This window comes from Delphinus delphis, chromosome 3 (genome assembly GCF_949987515.2).
Source record: "Delphinus delphis chromosome 3, mDelDel1.2, whole genome shotgun sequence".
NCBI classification, from domain to species: domain Eukaryota; kingdom Metazoa; phylum Chordata; class Mammalia; order Artiodactyla; family Delphinidae; genus Delphinus; species Delphinus delphis.
The window spans coordinates 13190862-13211063 of NC_082685.1; the positions used below are offsets into that span (position 1 = coordinate 13190862).

The 20202-nt window shown below is 47.2% G+C and overlaps 1 protein-coding gene and 1 pseudogene across 1 annotated transcript in view; both read right to left on the minus strand.

The window, feature by feature from the left end:
• Nucleotides 1–13319: 13319 nt before the first annotated feature.
• PGPEP1 (pyroglutamyl-peptidase I) overlaps nt 13320–20202 on the minus strand; it is a 42415-nt gene continuing 35532 nt past the window's right edge. Inside the window, exon 5 of the mRNA XM_060008052.1 lies at nt 13320–14288. Coding sequence (XP_059864035.1) covers nt 14216–14288 — 73 coding nt within the window. The 3' untranslated portion in view covers nt 13320–14215. The remainder of the gene's footprint in view (nt 14289–20202) is intronic.
• Nucleotides 13749–14195, minus strand: LOC132421680 (ferritin light chain pseudogene; annotated as a pseudogene).

Below are 20202 nucleotides of genomic sequence, written 5' to 3' on the forward strand. Positions count from 1 at the left end.
ATAGTGAAAAACAAAGGAAGCAGAGGAAAAAAAAAAACGGCCAGAAAGTGCAACCTGGGGCAAACCATTCCTCTCCATCACACCTCTATTTCTTCATCTGGAAAATAAGGAAGGATTGAGACTTTCACTGGAGAGAAGGTCAAATGAGGTGTAAAGGACAGGACCAGGCACATAGCAGGTGCTTGATAAACTGGGTGTTTTTGCAGTTACTCATCTTCAGCTGGGGAACTCCTATCCATTCCTCAAAACCCTACTCAGAAAGCCCCTCCTCCAGGAAGCCTTCTGACATTTCCTTTCCAGGCTCAGCAGGGTGCTTCCAACCCCATGCCTTCCTCCAGCCCAGCCCTGACCCCACAGCGCTGGGAGTGTGTGTGCTTGCTTGTCTCTGTCTGCCCCAGACTGGGGGCTTCTTGAAGGCTTGGGCAGGGATGAAGCTACTCTGGGCCCCCATCCTTTGGCTGGGCCTGAAGAAGAGGTGGCAGAGAATTGGGGTGCCGGGGCCTGGGGCAGTGAAGGCTGGTGTCAAGTCCAGTCACCAGAGGATAGAGGGGTAGAGGGTGCCCCAGGAACATCCTTTCTCCTGGGGTACCCAGCCCTTGCCCTAATGCTCAGGACTCCTGGCCCCAGGCATCCATCCCTGTGCCTACTCCCAGCTTCCTGGCCTCAGGATGGGCCACTGTGCAAAGCAGATCGTGGGGGTGTGTAAAGTGTGACGGGGTGTGTGCAGGCAACAGATACAAGGAGGGGTGTCACACGGCAAGGCTCCTACTGGAGAAATGGAGTCCAGGCCTTCCCCACCTCCAGCTGTGTGAGTCCCACCAAGCCTCTGGCTCCACTGGGTCTCAGCCTCAGCTTCTGTCAGTGGGATTATCGCCCAGCTATGGGGGTGGAGGGCTGAGGCTCTCGATGTGATGCCCCGGGCATTCAGCAGGTGCTTAGTAGAGACGTCTCTCTGCTCATGTCACCATCATGTCCAACTGACTGCATCTGGTTGGGAGGCTGGACCAGTCCTCTTCTTTCCATGGGACTCAGTTCCTTTCTAGGGATAAGGAAACAAAGACTTTGAGGGGCAAGTAAGGTAGGTAGAGTTGTAGGGGACGATCTCACCATAGGATCTTGCACGTGTCCACACAGGCCACGCAGACCTCATCTGAGTCTTGTCAGAATTCCTGGGTGCCCTGGGAACCCAGAGTTTGGAGGCCTGGGGGGAGTTTCTCGGAAGCCATCACCACTCACCTCCTTACCTCTCTTGGAAAGCTGTCATGGGACAGCTTCTCATGCCTCCCAGGTATGAGCCTCCCCAGGAAATTCACAGAAAATTCAACTTCTAAAGTGAACAGGACTTCCCTGGTGGCGCAGTGGTTAAGAGTCCGCCTGCCAATGCAGGGAACATGGGTTCGAGCCCTGGTCCAGGAAGATCCCACATGCCGCGGAACAACTAAGCCCATGCGCCACAGCTACTGAAGCCCGCGCGCCTAGAGCCCATGCGCCGCAACAAGAGAAGCCACCGCAATGAGAAGCCCGCGCACCGCAACGAAGAATAGCCCCCGCTCGCCGCAACTACAGAAAGCCCGCGCGCAGCAACGAAGACCCAACGCAGCCAAAATAAATAAATAAATAAATTTTAAAAATAAATAAATAAAGTGAGAGACTGAGTGGCATTTAGTACATTCACAGTGTTGTGAAACCACCACCTGTGTCTAGTTCCAGAATATTTTCATCACCCCAAAAGGAGACCCCGTCCCCATTAGCAGTCACTCCCCATCCCCCCTCCCCCAGCCCCTGGCAGCCACTAATCTGGCTTCTATCTCTATGGATTTGCCTGTCTGGACATTTCATATTAAACATTCTTTCCCCACATGAACAATTCTCTGACACCAGCTGGGTGTCCTATAATTCAACTCAGTTATGGCACTGTCTACCCAGAGATAGCATCAGACCCCACAGCTTAAGGGCTCAGTACCACAAGACTGCCCTCCACCACCCCTCTTTAGATGCCAGTCACAAGTCCAGGTGGTCACCTGTACTTTTGACCAATGGCTATAAATCAGAGGTTTCCATAATCCCTTCCTTGGGTTTGATTAATTTGCTAGAGCCAGTGAGAGAACTCAGGAAATCCATTCACTCACTAGATTACAGGTTTATTACAAAGGATATTAAAGGAAAGGGAGGGACTTCCCTGGTGGCGCAGCAGTTGAGAATCCGTCGGCCAAGGCAGGGGACACGGTTCGACCCCTGGTCCGGGAGGATCCCACATGCCGTGGAGCAACTAAGCCCTGCACCGCAACTACTGAGCCTGCACTCTAGAGCCCGCGAGCCACAACTGCTGAGCCCGCGTGCCACAACTACTGAAGCCCACGCACCTAGAGTCCATGCTCCGCGACAAGAGAAGCCACCGCAATGCAAAGTCCGTGGACCGCAACAAAGAGCAGCCCCCGCTCGCCACAACTAGAGAAAGCCCGTGTGCAGCAATGAAGACCCAACGCAACCAAAAATAAATAAATAAATAAATTTATATTAAAAAAAAATAAAGGAAACGGATCAACAGCCAGATGGAAGAGATGCATAGGGCAAGGTATGTGAAAAGGGCATGGATTTTCCATGTCCTCTTCCAGCACACCACCCTCCCAGCACCTCTGCATGTTCATCAACCCAGAAGCTCTCCAAAGCCCATCCTTTGGGGTTTTATGGAAGCTTCATTACATAGGCACAGTTGATTAAGTCATTGGCCATTGGTGATTGAACTCTAGCTCCAACCCCTCTTCCATCCCCAGAATTGGGCGGTATAGGGAGGTTGGGGCTGAATGTTCCAACCCTCTAATTGCATGATTTGTGCTCCTAGCAACCAGCCTCTATCCTTGAGTTGTTTTTCAAAAGTCACCTCTATAACATAACGAAAGACACCTTTATCTCTCTCTTCACAGGAAATCCCAAGGGTTTTAGGAGCTCTATGCCAGAAATGGGGTGGAAGACCAAATGTATATTTCTTATGATAAGTCACAATATCACATATATAAACGGAATCGTGCAGCATGTGGCCTTTTAGATCTGGCTTCTTTCACTCAGCGTGTTTTCAGGGCTCATCTATGTTGGAGTGTGTATCAGTGCTTTTCTCTTTTTTATGACTGAATAGTATTCCAGCATATGAAGACACCACACTTCATTCATCCATTCATCCGTTGATGGTCATTGGGTTGTTTCCACCTTTTCAGCTATTGTGAGTAGTGTTTTCGCGAACACATACATGAAGATTTGAGGACCTGTTTTCAATTCTTGTGAGGTTGTACGCAGAAAGGGAATTGCTGGATCATATGATCATTCTATGTGTAACTTTTTGAGGCATCACAAAAATGTTTTCTACAGCCCTCTGCCTTTTTATTTATTATTTTATTTTATTTTATTATTTTTTTTTTTTTTGCGGTACGCGGGCCTCTCACTGCTGCGGCCCCTCCCGTTGCGGAGCACAGGCTCTGGATGCGCAGGCCCAGCGGCCATGGTTCACGGGCCCAGCCGCTCCACGGCATGTGGGATCTTCCCGGACCGGGGCACGAACCCGTGTCCCCTGCATCGGCAGGCGGACTCTCAACCACTGTTCCACCAGGGAAGCCCTGCCTTTTTATTTTTAAATTTTTATCAAGATATGACTTACAGAAAGCAAAAAGGCCTAATCTTAGGTGTTGAGTTTGATGACATTTCACATAACCACCTCCCGAAATGAGGTTCCAGAACATTCCCAGCTCCATCACTCTCCCTACCTTCAGATAACAGCTGTGCCCACCTCTGTTACCATGGATGAGTTTGCCTGTTTCCTAACTTGATGTAAACAGAACCAGCCAGTACATCCTCTTTTCTGTCTGGTGACTTTCACTCAACACCATGGCTGTGAATGGCTGTGTTCTTCACCTATTGTGTGCCTTGTTCTTTTTCCTTGCTGTATAGTATTCCACTGTGCATGTCCAGGAGTGGAGCTGCTGACTCATGAGTGGGTGTCTGTCACTTTACGAGCAGGACCAGTAATTAGTTCCCTTTATTCCTGGAACTTCACAAGGGGACACAGCCCGTGGGTGGTCCCTAGGGACAGGAAAGGATGACATTAGCTCCCTGGTGGTTTCCACTTCACCAAATTCTGGAATGCTGGCAGCCAGGCCGATCTGGCTCCCCTTCACAGCATTGTTAGCCGATGACCTCATGGCCAGTCCCATGGCCAAGCTGGGAGGAACAGTGGGGCAGGCCGCAGGCAGCCAGCCAGCGATGAGCTCAGTCGGCCGGGACCCTGCATTCCTCATTGGCAGCTTCCACGAGCCCCAGAGGCCACGCCACGGCAGAGGTAAACAGAGCACAGAGGCTGGGGGTCAGGCTGTTCCCTCCACTTGGCTTAGCTCCCAACCTCCTAGAATTTTTCCTCACTTCCTTCTGTTGGCCGTAGGCACCCTCATCAGACACACGCAACACACAAGAAACAACCCAAACCCAGTTGTTGGTTTCTCATTATGTGAGGCAAACACAGTCATGACACGAAATCCAGAAGAGGTGAAAAAGCAGGTTATTAAAAAATCTCTTGAGTTCAACGGACAAGGAGAACTGCTGTCCTGCAGCTGTGAACGTCCCTCCAGGCCAGCATGTTGCCTGTGTCATCGATGGGGGGCCACAGGCAGCCTGGGTTCAAATCATGGCTTAGTCCTTGAGATGCCAAGCAGATTTGGGAAGCATTACTAATCTCTCCAAACCTGTTTCTCAGTGCAGCCTGTTTCTCAGTATTACCCTCTTATAGGGCAGCACTGAGTAGATGAAGTTGGATTGGAGCTATACTCCCAAGAACTAATAACTATTGGTATTATGGGTAATTGGCCAATAATATCTCAGCTTCAGCTGGAGTTGAGCTCAGATAGGTCTGGGCAAGCTTACTTAGAAAGAATGGCCCCCACTGGCAAACTCCTATTTACCTCTTAAACCCCAGTTTGATGCCCCATCTTCCAATAAGACTTCCTTGTTCTCTGCCCAGGTTCCCTCAGGCTGAGGGGCCTCCCTCTGGCCTCATCCTGACCACACAAGGCTGGAGGGTCTGAGTTTGGCTCTGTGCCCTGTCAGACCAGAGCTTTCTGGGACCAAGTCCCAGTATCATTATGTTAGTTTCCTGCGGCTGCCATAGTAAATTGCCACAAACCGGGTAGTTTAAAACAACAGAAACTTATTCTGTCACAGTTCTGGAAGCCAGAACTTTGAAATCATAGGTTGGCAGGGCCGTGCTCCCTCCAAAGGCTCTGGGGGAGGAGGCTTCCTTGCCTCTTCCAGCTTCTGGGGGCCCCAGGTGTTCCTTGGCTCGTGGCTGCATCACTTCAGTCTCTGCCTCTGATTTCCCATGGCCTTCTCCTCTTCTCTGTCTATCCCTCCTCTTCTCTAAGGACACCTGTCAATATGCAGTAAGTCTCCTACGTGCGAACGAGTTCCATTCTGAGAGCACGTTTGTAAGTCCAATTTGTAAGTCCAACAAAGTTAGCCAACGTACCCAACTAACACAATCGGCTATATAGTACTGTACTGTAATAGGTTTATAATACTTTTCACACAAATAATACATACAAAACAAACAAACACAAAAAAATAAAGAAAACATTTTTAATCTTACAGTACAGTCCCTTGAAAAGTACAGTAGTACAGTACCACAGCTGGCATACAGGGCTGGCATCGAGTGAACAGGCAAGAAGAGTGACTGACTGGTGAAGGGAGAGGAGGTGGGAGATGGTAGAGCTGAAGGATCGTCAGCAATAGGAGACGGAGGGCAAGCTGCAGTTTCACTCACGTCCCACGTTGATGGAATGTACGTTCGCATCTTTGAAAGTTCGCAACTTGAAGGTTCATATGTAGGGGACTTACTGTATTTAGGGCCCAGTGTAAATCCAGAACAGTCTCATTTCAAGATCTTTAACTTAATTACTTCTGCAAAGACCCTTTGTCCAAATGAGGTCACATTCACAGGGACTGAGGGATCTGTATCAGCTCATCAAGGGAGGTGTGGTCCAGAGAAGGGCCATGAAATTCCCTGAGAAACATCACAGCAGTGAATGATAGCGATGGTGTGGAGAGACACCTACATCTGCAGCAAAGTGTGGAGGGGAATACCTGGGGAAAAATTTTGAGCACCTACTGTTACCAAACTGAACTCGGGTCAGCTCACCCTACGTGCAACAAAGCCAATCTACTGACACCAGGTTGTGTTGAAGGAAAGCACAACGTTTATTGCAGGGCACCAAGCAAGGGAGTGAGAGACCAGCCTCCAATCCACTCCACCTTGGCCCCTGAGTTAGGAGTTTTTTTAAAAGGGGAAGAACAAAAAGGCTGAAATTAATCATCTTGTGACATTGCTGTGACATTTCTGTTTTTTTTTTTTTTTTTTTTTTTTTTTTTGGTACGCGGGCCTCTCACTGTTGTGGCCTCTCCCGTTGTGGAGCACAGGCTCCGGACGCGCAGGCTCAGCGGCCATGGCTCACGGGCCCAGCCGCTCCGCGGCATGTGGGATCTTCCCAGACCGGGGCACGAACTCGTGTTCCCTGCATTGGCAGGCGGACCCTCAACCACTGCGCCACCAGGGAAGCCCCTCTGTTTTTTTTTTAATCAGAATTGTACCCATTCTTTTCTTCTTCTTTTTTAAAATATTTATTTATTTGGTTGCACTGGGTGTTAGTTGCAGTGCTTGGGCTCCTTAGTTGTGGCATGTGAACTCTTAGTTGCAGCAAGCATGTGGGATCTAGTTCCCTGACCAGGGATTGAACCCATGTCCCCTGCATTGGCAGGCAGATTCTTAACCACTGCACCACCAGGGAAGTCCTGGAGTACAAAGTCGTAACTACTGTGCCACCAGGGAAGCCCCTGCTGTGACATTTCTTAATCGTAGTTTCAGGCATCAGGATCTGTCTGGTTTACGATGCTCTGGCCAGGTGGTCCATGGCTCTGGGGTCTGTGAGCCCATCTCGCCCGGGAGAAACAAGCTGAGTTTGTATGTTAGCGATGTTATCTACAATAGCCATTTTGGTACCTTAACGATGTTATCAACATCAGCAATTTTAATCATCTGACTCTGGTTGATTAGTGTTCAGGTAGCACAGGATTGAGGTCAGACGGGACAAGAAAGGGAATGAAGTTTGGGATCGAGGGATTAATCCTAAACTTGGTAAGGGAACTCGGTTTTAGGGGGGCTCAGTTTCACTACTACGTGTCTGGCACATAAGACATAATCCTTATAAGACCTGATGGGGGCGGATGACGATCTTCACTTCACAGGTGACAACCTGAGGCCGGAGAGGCATTGTGCCAAGGCCAGAAACCAGTGAAGCTGGGCTTGAAGCCCAGGCCAGCCCCCTAGCCTGCTCCGTCTCCCCCAGAGCCTCTAAAAAGAGGGGATCTGGCCACCCTCAGGGGCCAGCATGAGATGTGGGGCAGCGAGGAGGAAGACGAATTCTCCCTCTACCCTTCTGAGTTCTTGGTTGAGACCCCCTGGAATAAAAGACAGACTAGCAAGAGAAAGACACACAGAAATTTAACATGTATATCTCGTGTATATATGAGAGATACAGAGGGAAACTGAGTAAAACTCCCCAAGGGGGCCCCAGCCACTCCCTTAAATATCATCTTCCACTAAAGACAAAAGAAAGGTGCTGGGCCTGGGGTGGGTGTTGAGGCCAATTCTGGGAGGTGACCAGGAAAAGCACAGTAAACAAGGGTAAGATTCGTTCTGCAGGTTTTAATTTGTGCTCTCTCCACTGATAAGATTCTCCAGGGATTCAGAGCCAGGCTCTTCCTCCTCGTACAGAGAGGGAGACACACTCAACAAATGGCGACTTCTTTTTTTTTTTTTTTTTTGCGGCACCTGGGCCTCTCACTGTTGTGGCCTCTCCCGTTGTGGATTACAGGCTGCAGACGCACAGGCTCATTGGCCATGGCTCACGGGCCTGGAGACTTCTTTTATAAATGTAAATGCCCCTTACAGAAGCATAACTTCTACTGTTTTCAGAGTTTCTCCTGTACCTGCAGTTTCTCAAAAGAATCTTTATGCCAAAGAGGCAGGCTCTGGAGTGGCACCTTCTGCCACCCTTCAGATGGGACTGATGAAATTGCAATGTTGGGCATATGATGGGCTTGCAATACCTGGGCATTGTGGGAAGAACTCAGGCTCAGGGAAGGGAGATCCAGGTTCGAATCCTGATCATGCCAGTTCCTGGCTGTGTGACCTTGGGCAGGTGGCTTGGCCTCTCTGTGCCACTCTTCCTTCAATGTCCTGAGTCCTGGACAGGCCACAGCTGTGAGGATCCACAGGTCTTTTCTCCTTGTGCCCACATGAGAAGTGCTTTAAAGGAACTCATCTATTCATTTATCCATTCACTCCTTCATCCATTCGCTCCACAGATATTTCTTTAACATCTATTATGTGCCAGACCTCCTTTCAAGTAGCAAAAGAAAAGTCTCTAGGCATGGGAGGAGTAGAGGAAAGGGTGATTCTGGCAGGGGAACACAGCATGTTCAAAGACCCTGAGATCAGACAGGCAACTCCAGGCACCAGGCTGGCAAAGGAACTTGAAAGCTGATGCAGGCCCATGAGGCCATTCACAGCAGACAAGCCTGGTTCAAATCCGAGTTTGGCTTCTCCTTGGCTCTGTGGCCCGGGCAAGCAAGCACTTCACATCCTAGAATCTTTTCCTTGTCAAAGGTAGTTTTCCTCACCTGGAGAGGTTTCTTTGCAGCTCTTCACAGTCAAGGTAAGTTTTAAAAAAAATCTGTGAGCATGTGAATGCACCCCCAAAGGTGCCCAACTGATGGCCGGGGTTACTTGAGCAAAGTCACTTTTAGTTTATTTTATTATTAAAACAATTAAAAAATTATTTTCCATTACGGTTTACTACAGGATACTGAATGTAGTTCCCCTATGCTATGCAATAGGACCTTGTTTTTAAATAAAATTTTTAATTGTGGTAAAATACATATTACACGAAATGTATCATTTTAACCATTTAAACGTGTGCAACTTAGTGGCATTTAGCGCATTCTCAGCGTGGTGTAGCCATCACCATTATCTATTTCCAGAACTTTCCCATCACCCCAAAAGGAAACCATGTCCCCATCCGCAGTCACTCCCCATGGCCCCTCCTCCAGCCCTTGGCAGCCACGGAAACTGGCCCCAGAGAGTTGACAGAAGCAGAAGACTAACAGGAATTCTTGAGTTTGTCTTGCAGAGCAACAGATAGGGGAACAGCTTGTTGAAACCCCTCTGCTTGTAAACTGTCTTCACTGATTAAGCTTGCTTTAGTTATTTTTTCTTTCATTCTTTTCTTCCTCTCTTTAATTGCATACCCTCCCAGAGTCACGTAGGCCAGCTGTTTTACAGGAACTTGGAGTCAGCTCTTGTTTAACTAAGGCTGATGGGGACCACTGACCCCAAAACTGGGCCCGTGCAAGCATTGAATGAATGGCCTTTTTTTTTTTTTTTGCGGTACTTGGGCCTCTCACTGTTGTGGCCTCTCCCGTTGCGGAGCACAGGCTCCGGACGTGCAGGCTCAGCGGCCATGGCTCACAGGCCCAGCCGCTCTGCGGCATGTGGGATCCTCCCGGACCGGGGCACGAACCCCTGTCCCCTGCATCGGCAGGCGAATTCTCAACCACTGCGCCACCAGGGAAGCCCTGAATGGCCTTTTGACGTCAGAAAACTCCACCCTCAGATCATGCTAAGTGCCTCCATTTTTGAAGATGCAGAAACATGTAACCCGGATACGCCTGTGCAGAACACTGATTACCTCACCTTTTCCCCTACCTCCAATCACCTTTTCCTATGCCCAAGACCACTCTGCTTCTCCCATAAATATCCCAGCCCCCTCGTCTTCGGGGAGGCAGATCTGAGACTTGTTCTCCCGTCTCCTCGCTTGGCTGCCTTATGAATAAATTCTTTCTCTGCTGCAAACCTCAGAGTCTCAGTGTTTGGTTTGCTGTGTGTCAGGCAAATGGACCCAGTTCGGTAACACTGGTATCAACATGTGTGTACAAGTTTTTGTTTGAACACCTGCTTTCAGTTCTCTTGGGTATATATCAAGGAGTGGAATTGCTGGGTCATGTGTTAATTTTATGTTTAACTTGTTGAGAAATCACCAAGCCTTCTCCTGTCAGTTTTATTTTTCATTATGAAATATTCCAGGCATATACACAAAAGTATCAATAATAAAGTAACAAACACCCAAGTACCCAGCACCCTGCTGAAGAAACATTCCCAAGAGAGCTGAAGCAACATTCCCAAGAGAGCTGAAGCAACATTCCCAAGAGAGCTGAAGCCTGTGTACACCTCCACCACCTACCACTCATCAAGCCTTTGTCTAAAATTGGGATTTGATTTGATCATCCCCATGCATGCCATATATATATATATATATATATATATATATATATATATATATATACACATACATATATATAGTAAGTATATTTAAAATTTTATCAACAAAATGGTGCACTATGCAGCTCCAACATCTCCTTCCCCTACAGGACCATCAAACAAAAACTATCAGAATTGACTTTGTTAGAACTCTGGAAAACAGAAATTTGTAACAACTAAGTGCATGTTGAAGCAAGAAAAAGGCAGCTTGAAAATGGTAGGAAAACTTTGTGGCATTTCCACTTGCCCTTGCCCCACCCACTCTGCAGCTCGGCTGTGGTCTTTTTTTTTTTAATTTTTATTTATTTTTTATTTTTGGCTGTAATGGGTCTTCACTGCTGCACGCATGCTTTCTCTAGTTGCAGCAAGCGGGGACTACTCTTCGCAGTGGCGTGCAGGCTTCTCATTGTGGTGGCTTCTCTTGTGGAGCATGGGCTCTAGGTGTGTGGGCTTCAGTAGTTGCGGCATGCGGTCTCAGTAGTCGTGGCTCACGGGCCCTAGAGCGCAGGCTTAAGTAGTTATGGTGCATGGACTTAGTTGCTCCGCGGCATGTGAGATCTTCCCAGACCAGGGATTGAACCCATGTCCCCTGCATTGGCAGGCAGAATCTTAACCACTGTGCCACCAGGGAAGTCCCACAGCTGTGGTCTTGTAGCGAAAATAACCCATGTTCCCAGTGCAGGACCCTGGTCCTTGGATCTGGTGGGAGCAGTGCAGATCTTATTCACAAATTATTGTGTAGTTCTATTCTAACCTGTCTGGGGCTTCTTGAAGGACTGACATGGGTGCTCACCTCTGAACTGCCTAACTTGGAGCTCGGGCTGGAAAAGTGGTGGGTGTTTCTCAAAAGCACTGCAAGCTGAACCAAACATATACAGACACTTAGGGCAAAAGGTTACGTTCAAAACATATTATCAACCACTTAAACCCTGAGAGGAAAAGCTGGGGGATATTATTTGGGAAATTAGGACATTCAAAAGCACCTGTGTATATGAAGGGAATTTAGAAATCCATGTACACACCCAGGGGCAAGACTTATGCTCAGAAGAGAACTGAGAAGACTCTGAGCTTCACCTCAGGCTGATCCCTAGTCTCAGTACAAACCTGGCTAAAAGTTAAAGGAGTGTTCCAGCCCAGAACCCATCTACAAACACTGGGAGATGTGGATTTTGTTTGTTTGTTTGGGTTTTTCATTTTTAGCTCCTGGCATTCAAGGAAATCTCTGTCAAGACATTAGCCAGACATGAGCTAAATGGACAGAGACATCAGTGACCACACATGAAAAGGAATACAGTCTTTGCAAAAAATAGTTTGGAAAAGTACCTAAACAAAAGGAATACTGCAGCCTTCAACAATTCAAAAACAAAATCAAAACAGCAAAACCCTCAGGAAGGCATAGAACCTGATTTCCAGAGTTTGCCACATTATAATATTCAAATGCCTAGTTTTCAACAAAAAAAAAATCACAAGACATAAAAACATGAAAGAATGGCCCATTCAAAGGAACAAAAGTAATTGACAGAAATCGTCCCTAAGGAAGCCCAGACATCAGACCTACTAAACAAAAACTTTAAAACAACTATTTTAAACATGCTCAAAAGCTAAAGGAAAAAAGAAAGAAAAGAAAAAGCTAAAGGAAAACATGAAAAAAGAACTGAAGGAAATCAGGAAAATGGTTTATGAAAAAAATGAGATTATCAATAAAGAGACACAAATTATAAAAAGAAACCAAACAGAAATTCTGAATCTGAAAAGTACAATAACTGAAATGAAAAATTCACTAGAGGTGTTCGACAGAAGATTTGAGCAGGTAGAAGAAATAATCAGCAAACCTGAAGACAGGACAATTGAAATTATCAAGTCTGAAGAGCAGAAATAAGAATGAAGAAAGGTGAACTGAGTCTAAAGGACCTGTAGGACACCATCAAGAGGACCAACATATATATTATGAGAGTCCCAGAAGGAGGAGAGAGAGAGGAAGGGCAGAAAGAATATTTGAAGAAATAATGGCCAAAAACTTCCCAAATTTGATGAAAGATACAAATCTACACATCTCAGAGGCTCAGTGAACTCCAAGTAGAATATACTCAGACCCACACTGAGACACATTGTAATCAAACTGTTGAAAGCCAGAGATGAAAAAGCGAAACTTGAAAGTATTAGGAGAAAGCTATTTATCAAGTACAAGGGATCCTCTATAAGATCAACAGCCAGTTTTTCATCAGAAACCCTAGACTCCAGAAGGCAATGAAATGACATATTTAAACTGCTGAAAGAAAAACTGTTGACCAAGAATTCTATATCCAGCAAAACCATTCTCCAAAAATAAGGGAGAGGGAATTCCCTGGTGGTCCGGTGGTTAGGACTTGGCGCTTTCACTGCCAGGGTCCAGGTTCAGTTCCTGGCTGGGGAACTAAGATCCCACAAGCTGTGCTGCATGGCCAAAAAAAAAAAAAAAAGAAAGAAAGAAAAAGAGAAAAAAAAGAAAGAAAGAAGGAAGGAAAGAAAAAGGGAGAAATCAAGACATTCTCAGGTAAGCAAAAGTTGAGGGAGTTTGTTACCATTATACTTGCCATGCAAGAAATGCTAAAGGGAGTCCTGCTGGTTAAAATGAAAGGACCCTAAACAGTAACTCAAAGCTGTATCTAAGACTTGAAGGGAGAAGTAAATAGTTCTACAATAACAGTTGGAGACTTCAATACCCCACTTTTAATAATGGATAGAACATCTAGACAGAAGATTAAAGATATGGAGGATTGAGCAGCTCTCTAAACCAACTAGACCAAACAGACATCTATAGAACACTCCAACACCACAATACACATCTCTATCAAATGCACATGGAACATGCTCCAGTATAGATCAGCTATTAGGCAAAAAAGCAACTCTCAGTACTTTTTTTGGCATCATTTATTTAATTTTATTTTTTATTGAAGTATAGTTGATGTACAATATTATATAAGTTACAGGTGTACTCTCAATAAATTTTAAAAGGCTGAAATCATCTTCAGCTACAATGGAATAAAGCTGGAAATCAATAACAGAAGGAAAGCTGTTATGTTCACAAATATGTGGATATTAAACAACACACTCTTTTTTTTTCCGCTGCAGAAAGTTTTATTGTTTCCATTTGGTCCAAGGCTTGGGAGAGAGCTCCAGGGTGGTTAAAAATCTGCCTAGTGGCTGCAGAGACGGGCTTCAGGCAGAAGCTCTGATGCCAGAGGGGCTACTCAGAGGCCGCTGGACTTCAGAGACTCCTAGTCATGCTTGAGGGTGAGTACTTCCTAGAGATACTCGCCCAGCCCAGCCTGGGGACCAGCCATCCCGTGGAGGTTGGTCAGGTGGCACCCATCTTCTTGATGAGTTTCACCCCCTCATCTAGGGAGTGGCTCTCCAGGAAGTCACAGAGGTGGGGGTCTGCATGGGCAGAACCCAGGGCATGCAGGTCCAAAAGGGCCTGGTTCAGGTGCTTCTCAATGAGAATGGCGTCTTCCATAGCGTCCTGGGTTTTACCCCACTCATCCTGAGATGGCTTCTGCACATCCTGGAAGAGGGCACGGCCGCCGCGCTGGTTTTGCATTTTCAAGAGACACTCAGCGCCCTCGCACTTCTCTTTGGCCAATTCGAGGGAAAAGTGGCCCACGCCCTCCAGAGCCACGTCGTCGGGATCAAACTAGAAGCCCAGAGAGAGGTAGGTGTAGGAGACCCACAGAAGCACGTTGACCAGGCGGTTGATGGCGGCCTCCACCTCAGTGGAATAATTCTGATGAATCTGGGAGCTCATGGTTGATCGGTAATAAGGAGTTAATCTCGAAAAATGGTGTTGGCTGGTCCCGGTGACCGAGGATAACTGAGTGGCTGATTCTGAAGGCTGTGACTGGAAAAAAATGTTGGAGGGTGGTCAGAGGCTGGAGCAAAGGGTGTCCCTGGGTCCGTTCCATCCAAACACTGTTGAAGCAAGAGACAGATGCACGGGACTGCTGAGCACACTGCTAACACACTTTTAAAGAAACGATGGATCAAAGAAGAAATCACAAAAGAAATTGGAAAATACTTGGGGATGAATGAAAACAAAAATACAACACATTAACGAACCAAACTTGGGTCTGCTCGCCCACGTGCAGTAAAGCCAATCTATTGACACCAGGCTGTAGTGAAGGAGAGTGCAGTATTTATTGCAGGTACCAAGCAAGGTGCCCAGGTAGCTAGTGTTCAAAACACCTGAACTCCCTGGTGGCTTTCAGGGAAAGGTCTTTAAGGACAAGGTGAGGGAGCGGGGTTGTGGGTATGTGATCAGCTCATGGACATTCTTCTGATTGGCCAGTGGTGAGGTAATCGGGAGTCAACATCATCAACCTTCTGGTTCCAACTGGCCTGAGGTCTACGTGCTTGTGGGCAGCATATGGTTACCCTTTTCCACCTGGTGGAGGTTTCAAGTATCTGAAAAACAACTCAAAGGATGTGGCTCAGAATATTTTCTATAGCCCTTGAGATGGAACTAAAGGTTCTTGACTTTGTTTAACGGCTAAACTAGTATTATTTTGTCTTGATTGACGGTTTTCCCTCCTTTCTGCATTTTCTCACTTCTCTGATTAAATTTATGCTTTGGAGCTTGAAGAAGGCCTAGGAGCCTAATGTTCTTCTACAGACAAGAGGCAGGCAGAGGACATGGTGGGGTCATGGTGGGGGGGGGCTGTCCCAGGAAGGCCCCATAGGGTCCTGGTCAATTATAAACATACTAAAAGTTATCAAGAACCTAACTTTATACTTTGAGGGAATAGGAAAAGAGGAGTAAACTAAAATCAAAGGTAGTAGAAGTTAGGAAATCATAAAGATTAGAGCAGACATAAATTAAATAGAGAATAAAGAAATAATAGAGATACTTCCCTGGTGGCGCAGTGCTTAAGAATCTGCCTGCCAATGCAGTAGACACGGGTTCGAGCTCTGGGCCGGGAAGATCCCACAGGCCATGGAGCAACTAAGCCCGTGCGCCACAACTACTGAGCCTGCACTCTAAAGCCCACAAGCCACAACTACTGAGCCTGTGTGCCACAACTACTGAAGCCCATGCGCCTAGAGCCCGTGCTCTGCAGCAAGAGAAGCCACCGCCATGAGAAGCCCGCGCACTGCAGTGAAGAGTAGCCCTCCCACTCGCCGCAACTAGAGAAAAGCCTGTGAGCAGCCATGAAGACCCAACTCAGCCAAAAATAAAAATTAATTAATTAATTAAAAAACAAAAAGAACCAAAAAACTTCAGGATTTCCCTGGTGGTCCAGTGGTTAAGACTCTGTGCTTGCAATGCAGGGGACGTTAGTTTGATCCTCGGTCAGGGAGCTAGGATCCCATATGCCACGCTGTGTGACCAATAATAATAATAATAATAATAAACCTTCCAACAGAGAAGTCCAAGACCAGATGGCTTCACTGGTGAATTCTGAATCATTTATGGAATAATACCAATTCTTATCTAATTCTTCGAAATAATAGAAGGGGAAGTGACAGTTCTAACAAGGCCAGAATTACTCTGATAATAATGACAGGTAAATATGTTGCAAGAAAAGAAAATTACACACTGTGAGATAATAGGAAAAAATATATATATATATTGGTCTCTGCCCCTGGTTCCTGGCACAGAGCTCCTGAAAACCTTGTAACTTCCTATGTGATAAGAACCCTCGGAGCATCTTTTGTTCTAATATTTGGTCTTTGACCCTAGTTCCTGACACAGAGTTCCTAGAGCCTCTGGAATTTCCTGGGTGATAGGAGTGTCTTTCGTTGTAATGATGGGACTGGGTGGGCTCGTGGATGGCCCCTGGATGGGGGCTGGTCACCAGGAGGGCCAAGCCATGATTAGGAGTTTGGAATTTTCAGCCAAACTCCCTCCCCCACCATTCTCCAGAGAGGGGGGATGGCCTGAAAATGGAGTTAATGATTGATCATGCCTACGTGATGACGCCTCCATAAAGATCCCAAAAGAACCGGGTTCAGAGAGCTTCCGGGCTGGTGAACACGTGCAGGTGCTGCAAGAGGGCATGGAAGCCGTGCGCCCCTTCCCGGATGCCTTGCCTTCCACATCTCCGTATCTTTTTCATGTTCTTCTTCTTTTTTTTTTTTGCCGGGGGCGGGGGTGGGCTTAAAACAGTAGCAATTTATTTTCTCACAGCTCTGGAGGATACAAGTCTGAAATCAAGGTATTGATAGAGCCACGCTCTTTCTGAGATCTATAGGGAAGAATCCTTCCCTGCCTCTTCTAACCTCAGGTGTTTGCCGGCAATCCTTGGTGTTCCTCGGCTGGTAGAGGCATCACTCCAATTTCTTTTTAAATTTAATTTAATTTATTTATTTTTGGCTGCGTTGGGTCTTCATTGCTGCATGCGGGCTTTCTCTAGTTGCGGCAAATCAAAACTATGGTGAGATACCACTTCATTTATTTTTTAAATGTATTTATCTATTTGTTTGTTTGTTTATGGCTGCGTTGGGTCTTCATTGCTGCCCGTGGGCTTTCTCTAGTTGCGGTGAGCGGGGGCTACTCTTCGTAGCGGTGCGCAGGCTTCTCATTGCCGTGGCCCTCGTTGCGGAGCACGGGCTCTAGGCGCCCGGGCTTCAGTAGTTGCGGCGCACGTGCTTAGTTGCTCCGCAGCACGTGGGATCTTCCTGGACCAGGGCTGGAACCCCTGTCCCTGCATTGGCAGGGGGATTCTTCACCATTGCGCCATCAAAGAAGTCCTGAGATACCATTTTATACCCATTAGCATGGCTATTAGCAAAATAACAAGTGTTGGTGTGGAGAAATTGGAACCCTCTTGGACCTCTGGGGGAAATGTGAAATGGTGCAGCTGCCGTGGAAAACAGTTTGGTAGTTCCTTACAAAGCTAAACACAGAACGACCATATGATCCAGCAACTCCACTTCTGGATATATATTCAAAAGAATTGAAAGCAGGGGCTCAAACTAAGCTTGTACACCAATGTACACAGCAGCACTATTCACAAAAGCCAAAAGGTGGAAACAATGCAAATGTCCACCAATAACTGAATGGATAAACAAAATTTGGTATATCCACACAAGGGACTATTACACAGTCATAAAAATAGAATGATGTTCTGATCCATGCTACAACGTGGATGAACCTTGAAACATTATGCTGAGTGAAATAAGCCAGTCACAGAAGGACAAACATTATATGATTCCACTGGTATGAAATGTCTAGAATATGCAAATTCATAGAGACAGGAAGTCAATTTTAGGTTACCAGGGGCTGGAGGAAGAGGGGGTAGAAATGAGGAATTATTGCTTAACAGTTACAGAGTTTCTGTTTGGGGGTGATGGGAAAGTTTTGGAAGTAGATAGCGGTGTTATACTATATGTATGCTCAACATTTCAGATGTACTTAATGTCACTAACAGTCCACTTAAAAATGGTTAAAATGGCAAATTCTATGTATGTTATATATATTTTACCACAATACAAAAATGCAAATTAAAAAAACTTTATAAAAATGGTATCACACCGTTACAATTATTTTCAGTCGGGTCTGGATTGGAGATTTTTGCCTGCAAGTCTGGCCCATCCTTTTTCACTGCTGTATAGTACTCCATCGTAAGAACACACCTGAATATTTCCCAAGTTTCCAGCTCCTTCTTATTATGAACCATGCTGCTGGGAAGGCATGCACATGTAGGTTTCTCTAGGGTTCACACTAGGACCAGGAGGGAGGGTCCAGCCATCCTCAGCTGTGTTAGCATGGCCAAATTGTTCTTCTGAGTGGTCAAGCCAATTCCCATGCCCATCACCAGTGACTCTGTCCCCTGCCTAAGAGTGAAATGGGATCTCAGTGAATTTTTTTCCCTGATGACTAGATTGAGCTTCTATTTATTGGTTGTCCTGGGTTCATCTTCCCAGAATTGCCTTTTCATGCCTGTACTGCATTGAATAGTGTGTCCCCAAATTCATGTCCACCAGAACCTCAGATTGTGACCTTGAGGGTCTTTGTAGATGTAATTATTTACATTAAGATGAGGTCATACTGGAGTAGGGTGGGCCCTAAATCCAATGACTGATTACTTTGTAAGAGGACACATGAAGATGGAAGCAGAGATTGGAGTGATGCAGCCACAAGCCAAGGGACGTCGACCAGTGCCAGAAGCCACCAGAAGCCAGGAGAGTGGCCTGGGACCAATTCTCCCTCACAGTCTCCAGCCCTGCTGACACTTTGATTTGGGACTTCTGGCCACCAGAACTGTGAGAGAATAAATTTCTGCTGTTGTAAAGCAGAAATGTAAGACCCAGTGCGTGGTCATTGTTATGGCAAAAACAATGCCATCTGCCCATTTTTCTGTGTGGTGTTTTTTCTTTCCGTCTAGTGTGTCTGGTGGAGTGGGGGCACTTCATATGTCCTGGAAGCTATTCCTTGGTCAGTTAAATGCATCGCAGGTATCTCCTCTCTGTCCCTGGCTTATCTTTTCAATTTCTTGATGGATTTTTTTGGTGGCCGAAAGTTTGAAATTGTGACTGATTCCAAAGGACTGTCCCAAAAGTATTCATTTTTTTTCCTTGTCAAGAGCAGGTTTTCATTTTTCAGGCAGTTAAGCCTGGGGTATAATTTTCTCTCTTCCGTGATGCTCTCAGCCGGCCGTGACTTCCCTGCCTTCGGGGTTTGGGCCTCTGCCAGCGCCCCTACCTCTCAGAATCAGAGCTCAGTGAGGGAAGAATGGGGACAGCTGAGTGTGAGTCAGCAGGGCCTGGGCTGCAGGCGGAGGGGGGGACAGAAGTGGTCAGCTCAGGCCCTGGGACCGGCTGTGCGGATTCCTGGCTGCGGGTGGTCACCAGCACAGCCCAGGCCGGGCAGGAAGTGGGTCAGCTGAGGCATCAGGCTTGGAGCCCCACATGCTCACTGCCCGGAACCCATAACCTCCCGACCTCCCGCCCCCACACGACCCCCTCCAGCACGCTGGTTTGCATGCCTGCTCCCGTAATGGTTTCACTGACCACGGTGTGCATTTACGGAGCACCTGCTGTGCGCTAGGCCCTGGCTGAGTGTGGACCCCCGGCCCTGCCAGGTGGCTGGGGGAATCAGTTCCCTGACACTGGGGGAAACTGAGGCCCAGAACAGGGCAGCCCTGTGCATGACTCACACAGCGTGGTGTCCCAGTCACCCAGCATCCCAAATCCTCCTCCTTGGCTGGCTGGGGCCCTCTCCGCCTCTAGGTGTCCTCACCCTAAACACGGCAACTTAGAAGAAAAAACAGCTAGGAAGTTTCCACGTTTTCTCTCTTTGCCTCCCTCAGTCCCTCTCTCTCTCTCCTTTGTTCTCTCTGCATTTCTGTTTTTCTGTTTCTCACCACCACCCCCATCAGTGTGTATGTGTGTGTGTGTGTGTGTGTTGGGGGTGGGGACAGCCTGAACGCACCCCTCCTCTCTTCCAGGGGACCAGGACACGTCCGGGCAGGTCTGGACACTCCTTGTAGAAACTGCTGACTGCCTAGTGGCAAGATGCCAGGGCAGGAAGGAGCCAGTAGGAAGGTTGAAGAGGGTGTGCAGGAAGGCCTAGTTTGGGATTTCCGGTGTGGTGCTTTGCCCTTCTTACCCCCACCCAGGCCTGTCACACTCAGAGTGTCCCAAGATGACCTCAGCATCTTCCCCCAAAACTTTGGGTTTTGAGGGATGCATAGGAGTTATCTAGGTGTAGATGGAGGAGGGGGGACTTCCAGGCAGAAAAGACAAGCTGGGGTCAGCAGAGACAAGGGAAAAGGGGTTCAGATGTCCAGCAGAGGAGTCTGGCTTGCTCCTGT